The sequence below is a fragment of the Gavialis gangeticus genome, unplaced genomic scaffold, assembly GCF_001723915.1.
Source record: "Gavialis gangeticus isolate Ggan-Ray unplaced genomic scaffold, GavGan_comp1, whole genome shotgun sequence".
Taxonomy (NCBI): Eukaryota; Metazoa; Chordata; order Crocodylia; family Gavialidae; genus Gavialis; species Gavialis gangeticus.
Window position 1 is genome coordinate 29,271,548 of NW_017729025.1, and position 15,555 is coordinate 29,287,102.

At 46.4% G+C, this 15,555-nt stretch overlaps 1 protein-coding gene across 2 annotated transcripts in view; it reads right to left on the bottom strand.

Moving 5' to 3' along the window:
- Positions 1–9,145: 9,145 nt before the first annotated feature.
- The window catches only part of LOC109298462 (cholesterol 24-hydroxylase), a 30,697-nt gene continuing 24,287 nt past the window's right edge, over positions 9,146–15,555 (bottom strand). The window contains exons 10-15 of one of the 2 annotated variants that reach the window (XM_019518584.1): positions 14,310–14,382; positions 13,425–13,503; positions 12,054–12,170; positions 11,633–11,721; positions 10,952–11,018; positions 9,146–10,132 (exon numbers count right to left, since the gene is read on the bottom strand). In XM_019518584.1, coding sequence (XP_019374129.1) covers positions 9,989–10,132; positions 10,952–11,018; positions 11,633–11,721; positions 12,054–12,170; positions 13,425–13,503; positions 14,310–14,382 — 569 coding nt within the window. In that variant the 3' untranslated portion in view covers positions 9,146–9,988. Of the gene's footprint in view, positions 10,133–10,951; positions 11,019–11,632; positions 11,722–12,053; positions 12,171–13,418; positions 13,504–14,309; positions 14,383–15,555 lie in introns of both variants that reach the window. The other variant, XM_019518582.1, reaches the window with a different exon arrangement.

The window sequence follows — 15,555 nt, forward strand, 5'->3', positions numbered from 1 at the left end:
TTGATAAGGGTCGATGTATAACGTTGCTTGACAGAGCGCAACCCCTCCCCCTCTCTTCCCCACTGTATCCTTTCTGTATAGCTTATAGCCCTCAGTGAGTACCGCCCAGTTGTGGGTGGAGTCCCACCAGGTTTCTGTTAGCCCCACTAAGTCGTAAGTGTTCTCTGCAAGCAGGAGTGCTAGTTTATCCTGCTTGCTTCCCATGCTCCTACTAACCAGCCCTACTACCTTTCCCTGATGTTACTGACAGCAGAGCCATTTAAGATCAATGGTGCAGTTCATTCCTAATGAAATTCTTTCAACATTTGAATTAAAGCTCTGTTTTTTGTTGGTTTTTTTTAACTTCTGCAAGCAGCTTAAGTGTCAAGGTGTTTTTAAGGGTGCTGGCTATAGCTAAGGCTGGGGACTTTGACTGGGGTGTGCCAGTGCTCCTGCTGGAAGCAAAACCAGAGGTTCCTGTCCTGGCTAGTGTCTTACGCCTCTGCTCAGACCGATCCCCATATTTGGGGTCAGGAAGAAATTTTACCCCATGGGCAAATCGGTATTGTCTGTGGGGGTTTTGCTTTCCTCTGTAGCAGGGGGCAGGTCCCTCTACCCCGGCCTCTTGAGCATATACTGACAACACCTCACAGAAGCAGGACACTGGTTCCCCTGCTTTCCCCGTGGCAGCTTCGGGTGTGAGGTCTATTGTGTCTCATGCAGCATTTTGATCAGCGGTTCCCAAACCCCACCAGTTCAGAACGATACATCCTTAAGTACCACCAGCAATTTTTTCAGTTCAGCCTTAAGTACCACCAGCAAACTTTTGTCATAGAAAGTAATTATATTAGTAGATGTTAAGAGGTATGAATCCAAAAAGATGACAAAGCCAGTAGGGAAATACAGATCACCTGAGTGAGGGACTAGCACAGGGGTGGGCAAATACGGCCCGTGGGCTGCATCTGGCCCGTGAGGCCATTCTATGCAGCCTGCGGGGCCCCTAAAAAACTTTTGAAAATTAAAATTTATCTGTCCTTGGTTCCTGTCAAAAATGACAGGAACCAGAGGCAGTAGGACCCAGGGGAATCCTCGGTGGGCTCCTGCAACAGCAGGGCCTGCACAGCCCTGCCCCCCCAGCCAAAAGCCCCAGGAGGGGCTTCTGGCCTGGGATGACCTGGCTGCATTGGCACCGGAAACTCAGGTAAGGGGGAGGGAAGGGCAGGGAAAGAGGTGCACCGTCCACGGGATGGGTGAGGGGCCGCTTTTCCCTGTGCTCTGCACCAGCTCCTTCCCTGCAGGTTACAGGGGCGGGGCAGCTGTCAAGGGGCAGGGCTATGCATGCGGCCCTTGACAGTTTGCCACAACTTGGTAAGCGGCCCTCCGTCCAAAATAACTGCCCACCCCTGGACTAAACCCTCCACTTTTTACCAGCTATTCTCATTCCCTTCCCCTCCACCCTCCTGTCTCTCATGCTTTGACTACAGCTACATTCATCCCCCCACACCTATCTGTTACCTACTCACCACCTCAATTTACATTTTGACTGACTGGATTTCTTGCATAGCTCCTGGCCTCTGGCTGCCTTACCTCTCCATCCAGGAAGAGCACAGACCATTTGCAGACACTTTCTCATCCTGACGAAGGGGTTTGTGCCTGAAAGCTTGCTAAGAGTTTTTCAACTATTTGAGTTGGTCTAATAAAAGATATAGGATTTACCCAGGGAACCTTGTCTGCCTATGCAAATTCTTCACACCCTCTGAGTAGACCTATTGGCTTGTGAACATTTGTACAAGAGATAAACCTCGTTACTTTAAATTTTAACTGTGGGTGAGAGGAGATTGACTGATGACCAGTGAGACCATTTTAGTTACAACTTGAAACTGTATTAGGATATGCAGTAGCAAAGACTTGATTTATATTAACAAAGACAATGGTTATGTAGACTTGGATTTAGGGAAGAAACAGGTTTGCTGGCCAGGCTTTTTTCTTTCTCTGGGGACTTGAGTTGGTGTGCCGAGCTTCAGAGAAGTCCAAGGGTTTTTTTAACCTATGCCCAGTTTTAATAATTGGCCAGTTTTTATATTTTAATAATTGGCTTTTGATTTCTTTTTATTTTAATGAAACCTTTAGAACTGGATTGAACTACATTTTTGTTAGTTTGGAAGGCTTGGGAAAATAAAAGAGGTGGGCTTCTTATTTTCTTTTTGTTTTACTGTGGAAGGCTGCTGGCCTGTTACTTTTTCACTTTAGTTTTTTTTTTTGACAAGGCTGCTTTGTTTTTACAAATTACCTAAGCATTTTAATTAAAATACATTTATTATGGCAAAATAACATTTAATACATTTGCTTATACCGAGGGTCAGCAACCCCTGGCATGCGTGCCAAGCGTGGCACGTGAGGCCATTTTGCTTGGCACACCATAGCCAGCCCCGGCTCTGGGTAGCTGCTGCCAGCAACGGAGCCCGAGCTGCTCCCAGCAGGGCTTGCAGCGTCCCAGTTGCCTGCTGGGAGCAGCCCGGGATCCTGGATGGCAGCAGCTCCCCAGAGCCGGGGCCGGCTGCAGCGGGGAGGCTCCAAACAGCCATGCTGGGCTCCAGCATCAGCTCTGCACCGCCACGTGCACGCACGCGTCCGAGCAGGCAGGGCCTGAGGCAGCGCAGCCCCAATCTCTCCCCTGCTCCCAGCACGGAGGTGATGAGCCTGGCACAGCTGTTTGCACTTTGCCCACTGCTTGCTGCAGATGCCCAGAGCCCGGGCTCATCATCTCCGTGCCGGGAGTGGGGGAGAGACTGGGGATGCACTGCCTCAGTCCCCTCCCCCACTGCCCGCTCCAAGACGCGCCTGCATGCGCTGTTGTGGAGCTGATGCTTGGGCCCGGCACAGCTGTTTGGAGCCTCCCGGCCAGAGCCAGCCCTGGCTCTGGGAAGCTGCTGCCAGCCAGGAGCCCGCGCTGCTCCCAGCAGGCAGCTGGGATGCTGCAAGCCCTGCTGGGAGCAGCCCAGGCTCCAGCAGCTACCCAGAGCCAGGGTAGCTGCTGGCAGGCACAGAGCCCGGGCTGTGGGGCAGGGGCTTTGGGTAGGGGACAAGGAGCATCCTGCCATGTACCCCTTGCCCTCATTTTGTTTTTCTGCCATACTGGCACTCTGGCACCTTCTGAGAAAGGCATTGTGGTGTTATTCGGCACTCTGGCCAAAAAAAGTTGCCTACCCCTGGCTTACACACTATTAATATTTTAAAATAAAGCCACAGTATAATGCATTGTTTAATTATGTTTTCTTAAACATGTTAATGGCATCTGCTGGTCAAGCTCGTTGTTACATATGCAGAGATTTACACTACGCTGAGGCACAGACTTTTGCTGCTTAGCTACACTTTGCAGATTGTCAGTGCTACATAGGTTAAGCTTAGACACGAAGGTACAGCTTACAGCCTCAAACTGCAAAGATTGCGGGGCACTATCTACAGGACCTATCACTGGATCTGGGCTGGGGACTCCAGGGACTAGTGTAATGGAAATACCAAATAAAAATAATCAAATGTTCAGGGAAAAATCATATATGAAAGTGGCATTTGTCCCAAAGGAAGACAGAAAATTTAACTTTCACGCTGCTTCCCACTGGAACTATATAGGGGGTAGAACACAGGACCTTTTTAGATAGGGTAGAGCACCAATACAGTAGAGTTGTTTGACAAGGTAGATGCAAGGGTGAGAAAGCATGAGCATTCAGAAGGAAAACTAAATGCTCATTGACAATCTGGTTAAACAGCTGCATGTATTCCATCAAGAGACATTACATGGATTAGGAGGATAGGAGGTAGGGTGGCCATCATAGAGCACATTCTGTTTTTCTGCTACTCTGTCCTCTGTTGATATGAAACCCAATGCCTTTATGTCCTCTATTTTTCTCTTGAAGAGAAAAGTTGTCTCTTCAAGAGAAAAATAGAGGACAGAAAGGCATCAGGTTTCACATTAATAGAGGACAGAGGAGAATCACCCTAAACATGCATTCCTTTGCTTATGTAAGGCAAAGTCTTGAACACTAGCGCAGAATACCTGCATTTCCTTTGTTGCTTTTAACCTCAATAGTTCTTTTTTAATTACAGTACTTATTTCTAAATCAAGCAAATACTTAATAAGGATGTGTCATATTCGTGAATATTCATTGCCTTTGGAGAGCTATTAAGCATTTCTACCTGTGTTTCTAAGGGAATAGAAGCCAACGGGGTGCTGTATTGCTTAATTCCAGTATCTCATTAACATAATGATATCAAAGCACCTCAGGGAAAACACAGATAAATAATAATAATGATGTTTGTTGTTTGTTTGATTTACAGTAGTTCTTAAGGACTCAAGCCAAGATCCTGGGCCAGTTGTGCAAGTCATTGTTCAACCATAGTGAGAAATGCAGCCTCAGCCCCATAACTTTACAAAGACTGTAAAAGACTATAAAGTGGGGCAAGGGGATATAACACAGGAGCAGAGGGAGGATCTCAGTATTTCAGGACAACATTGGTTTGATTGTTCTTTAATTCTTTGGGTGGAGTTTTGATGGGAAGGAATTAGTTAAGCAGCAACACAGAAGAAAAAAAAGGGGACCCTTAATAGGGGTGGGATACAGAGATGAGTGAATGGAAAAATTCAGCTCTCATTAAAAAAAGCTTAGTGGACCCCTCCTCTGCAGCATGGAGGAGGGATCACCAGCCTGGGTTATTACGGCAGATCTTGTCTAATAATTGCCATGCAGTAGCCAGGGCCTCAGGCTTTTGTGGCTCCTTGGCCATAGGATCATAGAAAAGTAGGGCTGGAAGGGACCTCCCTGGGTCATCTAGTCAAGCATTTTTCAACCTGTGGGTTGCAACCCAAAAGTGGGTTGAAAGAACATATGAGAGGGTCACAAACAAACTTAAAAAATGGATCATATTTTGCATACATTTTTGGAAAAAAAACAGATGCTGCTAGTGCTTGACCATATGTTAACACTGTTGCATACTAATAAACAGGGATCTGGGTTTTTCATTTGCCATGGAAAAACTTGGATTTTTTTCCTTTAAAGGAAAAAAACATGGGAAACTATGGGTTTCCCTTTGCAGGCTGGCAGAGTTCCAGCCTGCAAGGGGCTGCTTGGGGCTGGGTGGGGGCGGGAGGAAGGCAATCAGGCAGGGGGCACCACATGCTTGTGCACATGCACACAGACACATGACAGCCAGGCAGAGTGGAAAGCAACATCTGAAGCTCCCTGCAGGTACGTCTGTGGGGAGCAGAGGGGCAGGGGCACAGGCGATGTGTCGGTGAGGCTTGAGGGGGGCACGTGCCCTCTCAGATTTGTGTGCCTACAGTGGGCATGGAGCTGCAGCCTGGCCAGACTCCCAGGATCTGGTGCAGGAGGGTGGAGCGGGGCAGTAAAGTTCATTTCTGCCATCACCAGCACCAGCCACCAGCAGCACAAAAAGTAATGGATGGGGCAGGGCTCCACTGCCCTCACCTCTGATGTCACCAGCCACTTGAGTGCTGGGCTGTGGCTCTACTTTGCTGCCATGACCCAGCTGCCGCCACCACTACTCCCCTTGAGCTGTGGCTCTACCCCCGTCCATTACTCATACTACTGGCAGCGCAGCTGGCATGGGAGTCCTGGCAGCACCAGTAGCAGCAACGAGTCTCACCACCCTGCTCCACCTACTCTCTGGGCTATGGAGACAGCTTCTGCCCATGCCAGTTCGGTGAGGCTGCAGTGCCATGCCCTCTATGGGTGCACTAATCTGAGGGGACATGTGTCCCCCCCCGTCACAGCCCAAAAGCACAAGTACAGTTATTTCAATGCCTGTCTAGCTGTGGCAGGGAACTCAAACCCTCTTACTAGGGCACAATGGTGGTAGAGGAGAGGGGACTGTAACAAGGAGCCAGGGGCTCCTGTCAACTTAAGGCAGCAGGCTAAGCTGGCTGTGTGGGGCCACAGTGGCAGGAGTGCAGGCTGACTCTTAAGTATGGGGGTGAAACCCCCATGTGTGGCTGGGGAAAGACGTGTGACAGAAAGGGGGTAGGGCTTAGAGACATAAAAGCCCAGGGCCTGAGCCAGAGAGGGCAGTCAAACCCTGCATGCTTCAGAGAGAGAAATTCCCCAGGGAAGATGACTGCAGGAGGCAGTGCCCAGGGATACCCAGCTACCCACAAGGGAGAGAGCGAGCCTAGTGCTGGGAGTTGTAGCCTGTGGTAGGGTACTGACTGACAGCGGGGAAGACCTTTGTGAAAGCAGTTTACTTATTTCTGCTGTGCTGGTGTTTATGTTCATGTACATTTGTTGGGAACTGGAGGACTGGGAGTGGCTGTAGGGGCAGAGGAGACCACGAAAGGGGTCCGGGGTAGGCAACCTCTGCTGCGAGGCTGAGGCCCAAGAGCCAGGGCCTGAGTCAGTGGACTTGCGCTGAGGGGCTTCAGCTACAGGGAAAAGGGGCTGAAGCCAAACAGTTGAAATCTGGACAAGGACTGGGGTTTGAGGGGCCCAGTGTTAGTCCAGGGCAGAAAGAGAGAGAGAGAGGCTTTGGGTGCTGGGGTCTGAGCCCCAAGCCAAGCATGCCAAGGAGAGCCCAATAGCAAAAAAGGACTAGGAGGAGCACCCTCAGCCCAAGTCCACTGACTCAGGCCCTGGCTGACTAAGGGTAGTCTCCCCTCTTCATTAACAACATCAAGGCCTGGCAGATGAGACATCAGGGGAAGTCCCTAAGAGGCAGGAGCAAAGGCTGGGCAAGACTAAGGTGGCCATGAAGGAGGTGATATGGGAGCCCAAGATCATGCCCCATCATACTATCCATAATAGCATATTACAGATTCTCACCTGTACCAGCTGGGAGGTAGCAAGTCTGCTTGATTTTGCAGAACTCTCCAATTTTCCTTCCAGTCTGTACCTTATATTTCTAGATGGCTTGTTTAGATATTCTAAGAAATGTCCTCTGATTGGTTTTATTCACACTTGTTTCACAGACACTTTTGGAACTGAACCGAACCGAACCAGTTCTCTTATGGTATTAATTGGAAGGTGTCAATTAGTTGGTATTTAGGTCTCAAAAGGGAGGATTTCTTGTCTCTTTCCCTCATGTAATGTTGCTTGCCACAATCCTGTTTTCTTTCCACCTTGGTTTATGGTCTTTGCTAACAAGGCTGCTTTACCCCACAACTTGTCTAAGAAACTTAATGTTAGTATATGTATTATAACAAAATTACATCTAATACATTTTGGTTACATTAATCACTCCTGCTGCTCAGAAACAGGCTTGTGGGGTTTCCTGTGTAAGTCACACTTCTGTAGCTGGGCGCAGATCCCTTGAAAACAGCCAAGGTGGCAAGTGATTTTATACTTCTGCTTTACCATATTTAGTTAACAAGAACACTCTAGTACGCTACACATAATTCACTTCTCATCATCAAAAGATATAACATCAAGGTACTACAGCTGCTACCTGTAATTACTATTAGTGCTTTCCAAAAAACAATTATCCACATCTGGCCTGGTCCAATATAGTGGCCTTGACTAACAGATTTTTACTCTACTTTTCCACACTACTGCTCACTGATTATATGCTGAGCATTTCAATCTAAGGAAGTTTAAGTACATGTTCTCCATCATCTAGGCTTATGCTAGGCCTGCCATCTGCACTTGTCATTGTGGTGTTTCAGTTCTTGACCACGTCTGCAGTCTACAGTGTTCCAGCAATGACATTTCCTAACAAAGCAGAATTAAAAATAGGTCTAACAAGGCAGAGGCATTGCACAAAGTCTGTGTGCAAAGACAGGGTACTGAGGGGAAGTGGAGGGAAAAAAAGAGCCTGTGAAAGGTGGACAAAATTTGCAGCAAATACTCAGTCTGCAAAAGGGGAAGAATGTCTGAATTAAAACATGTAAGAAGCAGCTGGGAACGGATGGTGTCCATCATGTCCCAAGGTCTCTGATGTAGCTGCTGCCTTGGCTCATGCTGGCTGTTTCTTACCAGATCTCCTGAGAGTTTTTGTCTGTCTTCAAGCTCATGTAGCTGGGAGGAGAAGGGTGAAAGGAGACCATTATGTTTGGAGGCAGGCTCTTGCTTGCAAATGGATGCTATAGAGTTTAGCACTGCTCAGTCTGATGCTTGCTGCTCTATTTCACCTGAGAAATCCCTGTCCTTCCAGACCACTGACACTTGTACATGCTGAGATTGTGCCCCTTCTCAGTCACATATGGGGAGTAAAACCCTTCATATCTCTTTCTCCTCTTCTTATCTGTTAAGACTAGGACTCCTCCCTCCATGGCTGGGGGAAGAGAGAGCAGGAGATGGCCAAGTGTGGTAAGAAGCTTTGTTCTGCTGATCCTACCGTGGACCAGCAAAGGGGGCTATTGGAGCTGAATCCTGGAAAAGCAAGGGAATTTGTTACAGAACAAGGAGATGGTGTAAACAGTCACTCCCAGCTGCATCTTGTATGGCTTTGGGCTTCAAGTTACTTAATACTACCTGACCCAGTCAGTATGTGTGCATTCTTACCTGGCACACAAGACCTCAGGGAGCTGCTTTTCAGCACATGCTTGAGCCATCACAGTTGTTTTCCCAGAGGCGGAGAGACCACTTGCCATACCAGAGGCAGGAGACCAAATGAGTTCATACACAGTGTCAGTCCAGCTCCAGGGGTGTTGCCCCCCCCCCCCAGTTTACTTCCTGGGATAGCTTAGGACTAGCGTGGCCATCATAGAGCACATGCCGGTTGTCTTCTGTTCTCTTGATATGAAACCCGACACCTTTATGTCCTTTATTTTTCTGTTGAAATTTTTCAAGAGAAAAATAGAGGACATAAAGGTGTTGCGTGTCATATTAATACAGGAAAGAGTAGCAGAAAACCACTGAAAGCAGTGGTCCTCTATGATGGCCACCCTACTTAGGACACATTTGCTCTTCAGCAACTAACAGATCTGGAAAATCCTGGCTTTCTTGTGCATTAAAAATGAAAGACTACCACCTGGTGGAAGTATTGGGCAAGAGAAGAAGAGCACAGATCATCTGCAGACGCTTCCTCAGCCTGACAAAGGGTGTTTGTGCCCAAAAGCTTGCTAAGAAGAATTTTTCCAACTATCTGAGTTGGTCTAATAAAAAATATTGGATTTACCCTAAGGACCATCTCTGGGTAAGAGAATAAACTTGAGGTAGTCTTGAAAGGGAAGCATTTCCTTTTACTGGGGCACTGTTTTTCCCCAGTAGGTTACTATCACAGGCGAGGACACAGATAGAGATAGGGAAAATTATCTGGTCAGAAGAACAGACCCTAATTTTCAGACCCCAAACTCAAACCTATTTGATCCAAGTGCCACTACACAAGTGCTTATGTGAATTTAAGCCTGAGTCATGGGTCCAGAGAGATCTGTAAAAAATTAGACCAGAACTGGCCTTTGCCAAATTTGTAACCTGTAGTGCAGTGGTTCTCAACCTTTTTAGACTGGAGGCACTCATTTGATGGGAAGCAAACTGAATGGCACCCAATTTCAAAAACTAATTTATACATTACAGTACTTGCTTCCTTGCTGAGAGGCCTGGCAGTGGGAAAGGGAGGTCATCATGCCTGAGCCTGCACTTATCTGTTTAGTTTATCTGCTTATCTCCTAACATCTAATTTATCAACTCACACCTCATGGCATCCTTTAAAAGATCCATTGGCACCCCAGAGTGCCCAGAGCCCTGCTTGAGAATTACTGCTTTAATGAAAGGAGGTATTCTTCTGGTTTTTCCACACCAAGTTAGAATAGGCAGTCCCTAACTAAAAGTCTGTTTTGCAAAGTTTGTTCTCAGTTTTCAGGTCAAAGATGTTTAAATGGATATTTGACTGCACCTCCAAAATGTTTTCATACTTTTTATGGGAAGAACTATCTAACTTCCAAACTAGTAGCCGCTAAAATGGACTGGGAAATCTAACCCTGGATTAGTGAGAGAATTTAAACAAACTGAGGGAAACTCCAGCATTGATGCCATTTCATTCCTTTCCTCCCGTCCCACTGTATTTAAAGTATTCGTGGTTTCAGTATGCACATAACACCATCTCGTGGTTTGAGGGTTCCTGTATCCACAATTTCAAAGCTCTGTCCTGGTGCCAGCTGGAATTCAAACCTCTGTAGCAGTTTCGCCATCACCACTTTAGCCTCCATCTGTTAAGAATAGCAAACTAGCATTCAGCAGAGGCAGGGTTGGTTGCAAGTATTTAAATTCAGGATATGACACAGTTCTGTGGAACCCAGAAACTTAGAACTAAACATGTTACAATATCATTGCAGCTGAACTACAAGAAAAGCTGCCTCTCGGAGTGCGTAGGAACAATACACATCTCAGTCACCTGCACCTTCCAAAATTGGAGAAGACATACAGATGCAAAGATGTGGCAGTTGTTTAAGTTTTAGGTCTGCTTTGAAGACCAGGGTATAGATCAGAACACTTTAATTGGGGCACACTGAGTATCAACATTTAGACACCCACTGTGCGCTACCTTAGAGTGCAGGATTTGCTGCATTGCCCCCAAATGCTGCTTCCCATGCTCTGCCAAGAAATCATTTCTCCTAACCTGAGCAACCATATTTGCACCTTCCCTTTCTGCTTTGCCCCCTTGAAGTCTCTGGTAGTTTGATGCTTCTGTCTGGACCACATATTTCACGGGTTTGCCCCAAAAGCAGGCCCACAACTGTGTCTGACAGCAATTCCTATCAAAAGGGGTTTGGACTGTAGTTAAGGGCTGTGTAAGGATTTAAAATCCAAGTAGATTTACTGTTCCTGAAACATGCTGGATTGGTAGCCTGGACAAGCAGAGGACTCGCAGAACAGCTGCAGAATAAGCAACCACAGGCTGGCTTCGCCCCATCTGACAAATGAGTGACAGGACAGGCCTAGAGACCCCACCTGAAAGGATGAGGATCAGTAGCTTCACCATTTCACTGCATTTCCTAATGAAACTGCACTTCCAGGGGTCTGCTTACCTGTGAGAATATCTGTCCAACACAGGAACGGGGTCCCAAAGAAAATGGAAAATAGGAAAAATATGGCCTATGAAGGAAAAAAAGTCACAACATTTACTCTGGTGGTTTCACTGTAGAGAGAGAAGCTGTTTTTTTTTTAAATCAAAGATTTTATTACAACTGTAATTTGAAATGTTCATAAATTACTTCCTTATACATCTGGGTCTTAATAACCAATAGCAGAATGGCATCTTGAGTCTTTGTGCTATACTGCTGAGGTAATGATACTTTACCAGTGCGTGTCATTTATTGTTGTTTGTACAGCACCTTTCACAATGGAACACATTTTGATTTGTACCAATAGGTGCCACCCTAGCATAACTATAATATAAGCAACTATATCATCATCATCACCATCATCATTATTATTATTGCTTTCCTTTGTAAAGTGCTTGGACTTCTAAGGGTGAAAGGTGCTGCATAAAAGCCACATATTACTATTATTTTGCAAAGTCTTGTGTTACTCTCAAAACAGGGAAAGTATACAATAATTATATACATTTTCCCATCTAAATTATTTTCTTTCTGATTTGAGCAGGGGGTTAGACTCGATGACCTGCTGAGGTCCTTTCCAGCCCTCATTTTCTATGATTCTTTGATTACTTATTAAGTACTGGTGACAGAATGGTAAAAAACACTCACTTGGGTGCATTGTTGCTGAACCGGTCAGGATTGAAAGTCATTGGGTCCTTGAAGAACTTTTCCATCCTTCCCATGGTATATGTGCTGAACTGCCAACAGGATGCATGCTTACATTATTCATATGAAACACACTGGAAAAGACTTTTTGCAGGCTCATGGGTACAAGAAGAAAACTACTTGTTTCTTCCCACACATACTTAGACCACTCTTGCCATCACTAGATTTGGCACATTTCTACAAACAGGGTCCAGTGCCCCATTCGCACCTCTTTTTCTTCAAGACCAAATTCCGTGCTGACACAACTTCACTGAAAGCAACTGAACTACTCCTGTGGAGAATTTTGGTCTCACTGTGTCTATCTAACTCAAAACCTAATTACTCCCACAACCTGCTGGGTTTGGAAGGCAGCTATCAGACTCACAAATAGCACCACATTTGCTGGAATTCTGATGCCTTCAATGATATTTTCCTTTCCCGTCCAGCGCACAGTCCCAGGGACAGGAGGATATAATCGGAGAGATTCTTTGAGAACCTGTGTCAGGGTAAAATAAGAAAGAGTTCATTAATACAGTGCCAGGAGAAGAAAAATAACATTCATTCCTCCTCCACAGCCTTCCACTTAGACTAATTGGAGGCTTCAGAATTCTGGAAGAAGAGCCAGTGATTCATACAAAGATTTTGATGGAGCAGACTTTTGGCCAAATCTCCTTTGTCTACTCCAGTCTCAGATTGAAACCAGCATTAAAACTATTAAAGAGACAACAGTCAGCAGAAAGGAACATCAGGTATTTAGGAGAAAGAAGACAGTGGCAGAGGACACCCACTTCTCTTCTTAGTACCTCATGTATAGGAAGGAATTTCAGGTGCAAGCCTATCACAAAAGAAGTGTCACATGTATAGATGCTGCGCCCAGGAGCAGTTGACTCCAGCTCAGAGAGCTCTGAAGTTTATCGTGTTGCATTAAGTGAACGTGTAGATGTGCCCAGTGATGCTTAAACTAGTTTGGAGAGCTTCTGAAGAAACCTATTTGCATTCTCAAGAGGGTAGAGAAGTCTTTTCTTGATGGACACATATTTTTGATAGTCATCTACTGTCAAAATGTAGCCATATCTGGGATGGGACATGGAAGTTGTTATAAAAGCAACACTGCCACCTTTCAGGAAGCTGAGAAGAAAAAAGTGACCACTATATCCTGGTACAGCAATTAAGCAGGGACATGGTATTTCCCAATACTAGAATTTAGTACATACAAGTTCACTGGTCTCCCTACCCTTGCAAAAAGAGACATGGGATATACATAATGACAGCTTGTCATACCTCAGTTTTACCCCTCATTCCAAAAAAATAGCCTCCTAGATGCATGATCAGGTGATCATGTACCATGCTCAGAGAGAGAGAGAGAAAAGAAGAAGAAGAGAACGGCACTTCTGAATTACCAAAACCAATTCCTGGATTTTCCTTGGAAGTCTCCAATCCAAGTAGCAGTCACTGGTTACTTTACTGATGTAGCAAGGTATCAGCTAGAAATGCCTTAGCAATGACTGACCAGATATAGGTTTGGTTGTCAAACTCTTGGGAGCTTGTTGTCAAACTACCTGAAACAAGTAGGAAGGGAGACACCTAGTCCTATAGTCTGATTATATTTAAACTAAGCAGGCAGGGATAAAGAATTGCTAATTTTCCTTGTATAGAATTACACCAGTTTGGACCATCTGCTGGCTGTGTGTGACATGGCAAAAGTGCCATCAAAAGGCTGTGACTGTTGTTTGACCTCATTCTACAGTACCTGTGTTAAATACTGGAGATTCCCAAGGTCTGTATAGCTGATATTTCTCTTGGTTCCAATAACCTCATCCACTTCAGCCCGAAGTCTAGAGGAGACATTAAAAGGGATGTTTAGTTAGAGAAACCAATTTCCTGCCAAGCAGCATGAAGTGTTTTTTTCAAAATTTCCCTGATAATGAGCCTGCAAAATTCCTATTGCTTCCAAAGGGAGACTGCCTGAGTAAATGCATCAGGATCAGGACATTAGGAATATGTATAAGGTGTAGTATAATCAGAGCTGACATCCTCTTTGCAGAGCTCAGCTTTGTACAAAGCAGGGGTGTCAAGCTCATCTGGTCCTATGGGCTGGATGTGTGGCACAGGGCTGGTCTGTGGGCTGGATTGGATGTACAGGCCAGCCTGTATGGCAGATCCACAGTGTGTCCTGGAGCAGCTGGAGTGGGTGCCCTGTGAGGCGTGATTCTGCTCTGGCCATGCAGAGCTGTGCTGCACACAGTGCCCACTCTGGGACATACTGGAGCACTCTGGGACATTAGCTGGAGCAGGTGGCACACAAGGCCACCCAGCATGCCCCACATGCTGCCTGTGAATCAACTCTGAGACCCACAGGCAGTACTGGGAGCCAGATGCTAGAGCTCTGTGGGCTGGATCTTTTGACACCCCTGGTATGGAGCTTTGAAATACATTACTTAAATAGAACTGAAAAATCTTAATTGTCCTATATGTTATTATGCAGCATACTTGTTATTAAATATTTATTTTGGAACACAGAGCAGGATGGATTATTAATTGGTGCTGGCTCTTTAATAGTTCTCATATTTATTACTTGGCTTATGATGCTCATCTGGAACAGCATAGCTAGCTTTGCAAGCTAAGTATAGAACATATATACCTCTCCATTATTTCAGGTTGCCGAGTCAGCTCCATTATTGTAAATGACAACTGACTGGCCGTTGTTTCATGACCTAAAAATGAAGACAACCATTAAAAAATAGCATAAAGCAATACACTGTATATAAAATAAAGTGAGTGAAGCACTGTGATTGTGAGTAGGAAGATAGAGAACATGTTGAGGCCTCTCTAAAAACATGTCAGTTCTGGAATAGTTCATGCTGAATCAATGGAAAGCTACCATTGGTTTGGGCATTGACTAGTCATGAAGCATTGACTGTTTACAATGGTAGTTGTCAAACCCATTTACAGGAGAGACCAGTTGCCAATCCGTATTCAATTTGTGCTTTTGCTGTCCTGAGCTGCTCCCTAGAGGTGTGGGCTGTTGCCGAGTACTTCTCTTTGGTAGTTATTCCCGACTTCCATCCTTTGTAGGCTTCTTGTTTTAATTTCAAGACGTCCATGACTTCCCTGTTGAGGCAAGGGGGTCTCCCGGCACTTTTGCTGTTTTTCTTATGAAAGGGAATGGACTTTCTTGTACCCCTTTCCTCACTGGACCATGGTCCCGTAGGGCCTTGTCAACCAATCCCCTAAGCTTGTGGAAGTCAGCTTTCCTAAAACCAAGGATTTCTACTAGTGGTTCACTGATAGATATTTTGGGGGCCAATACCGAAAGCTGATTTTTAAGGAGGCATATTGGCCGATACTGATCCGATTTTTGATATGCAGCCTGTCAGCTTGAAGAGCAGTGTCTGTCTGGTAAGTCTGTTGTGGTGGAAGGGGAGGGGGAAGAGAAGGGGCATAGGGGCGACAGATCAAGGCCCCTGTGGTGAGGGAGAGAGTGGGACTGGGGCAGGGCCTGGGGCTGGGGCAGTTGCTGCCCAGCTTGGGCGCGGTGGGATGCAGGATGGAGCTGCGGCTCATCCGGGGGGCGTGAGCAGGGGGTGGCAGCTTCTGGCACAGTGTGCACCCTGGAAGGGCATGGGGGGTGTGCCTCTGGATCTGTGTGGGGTGAGCGTGGGCTGCTGCTGCAGGATGGGGCTGGAGCTATGCCAGGCTCTTCCCAGTAGGGGGCTGGGCTGGGCTGCACTCAGGGTGGGCAGTGGCAGCGCTGGGAGGGGGGGCTGCAGCCACCCCAAAATTCACTATAGCCCCACCCCAACCCTCTGTCCCTGTGCTGCCACCTGCCCCGCCCTGAGTGCAGCCCAGCCCAGCCCCCACCAGGAAGAGTCCAGCACAGCCCCAGC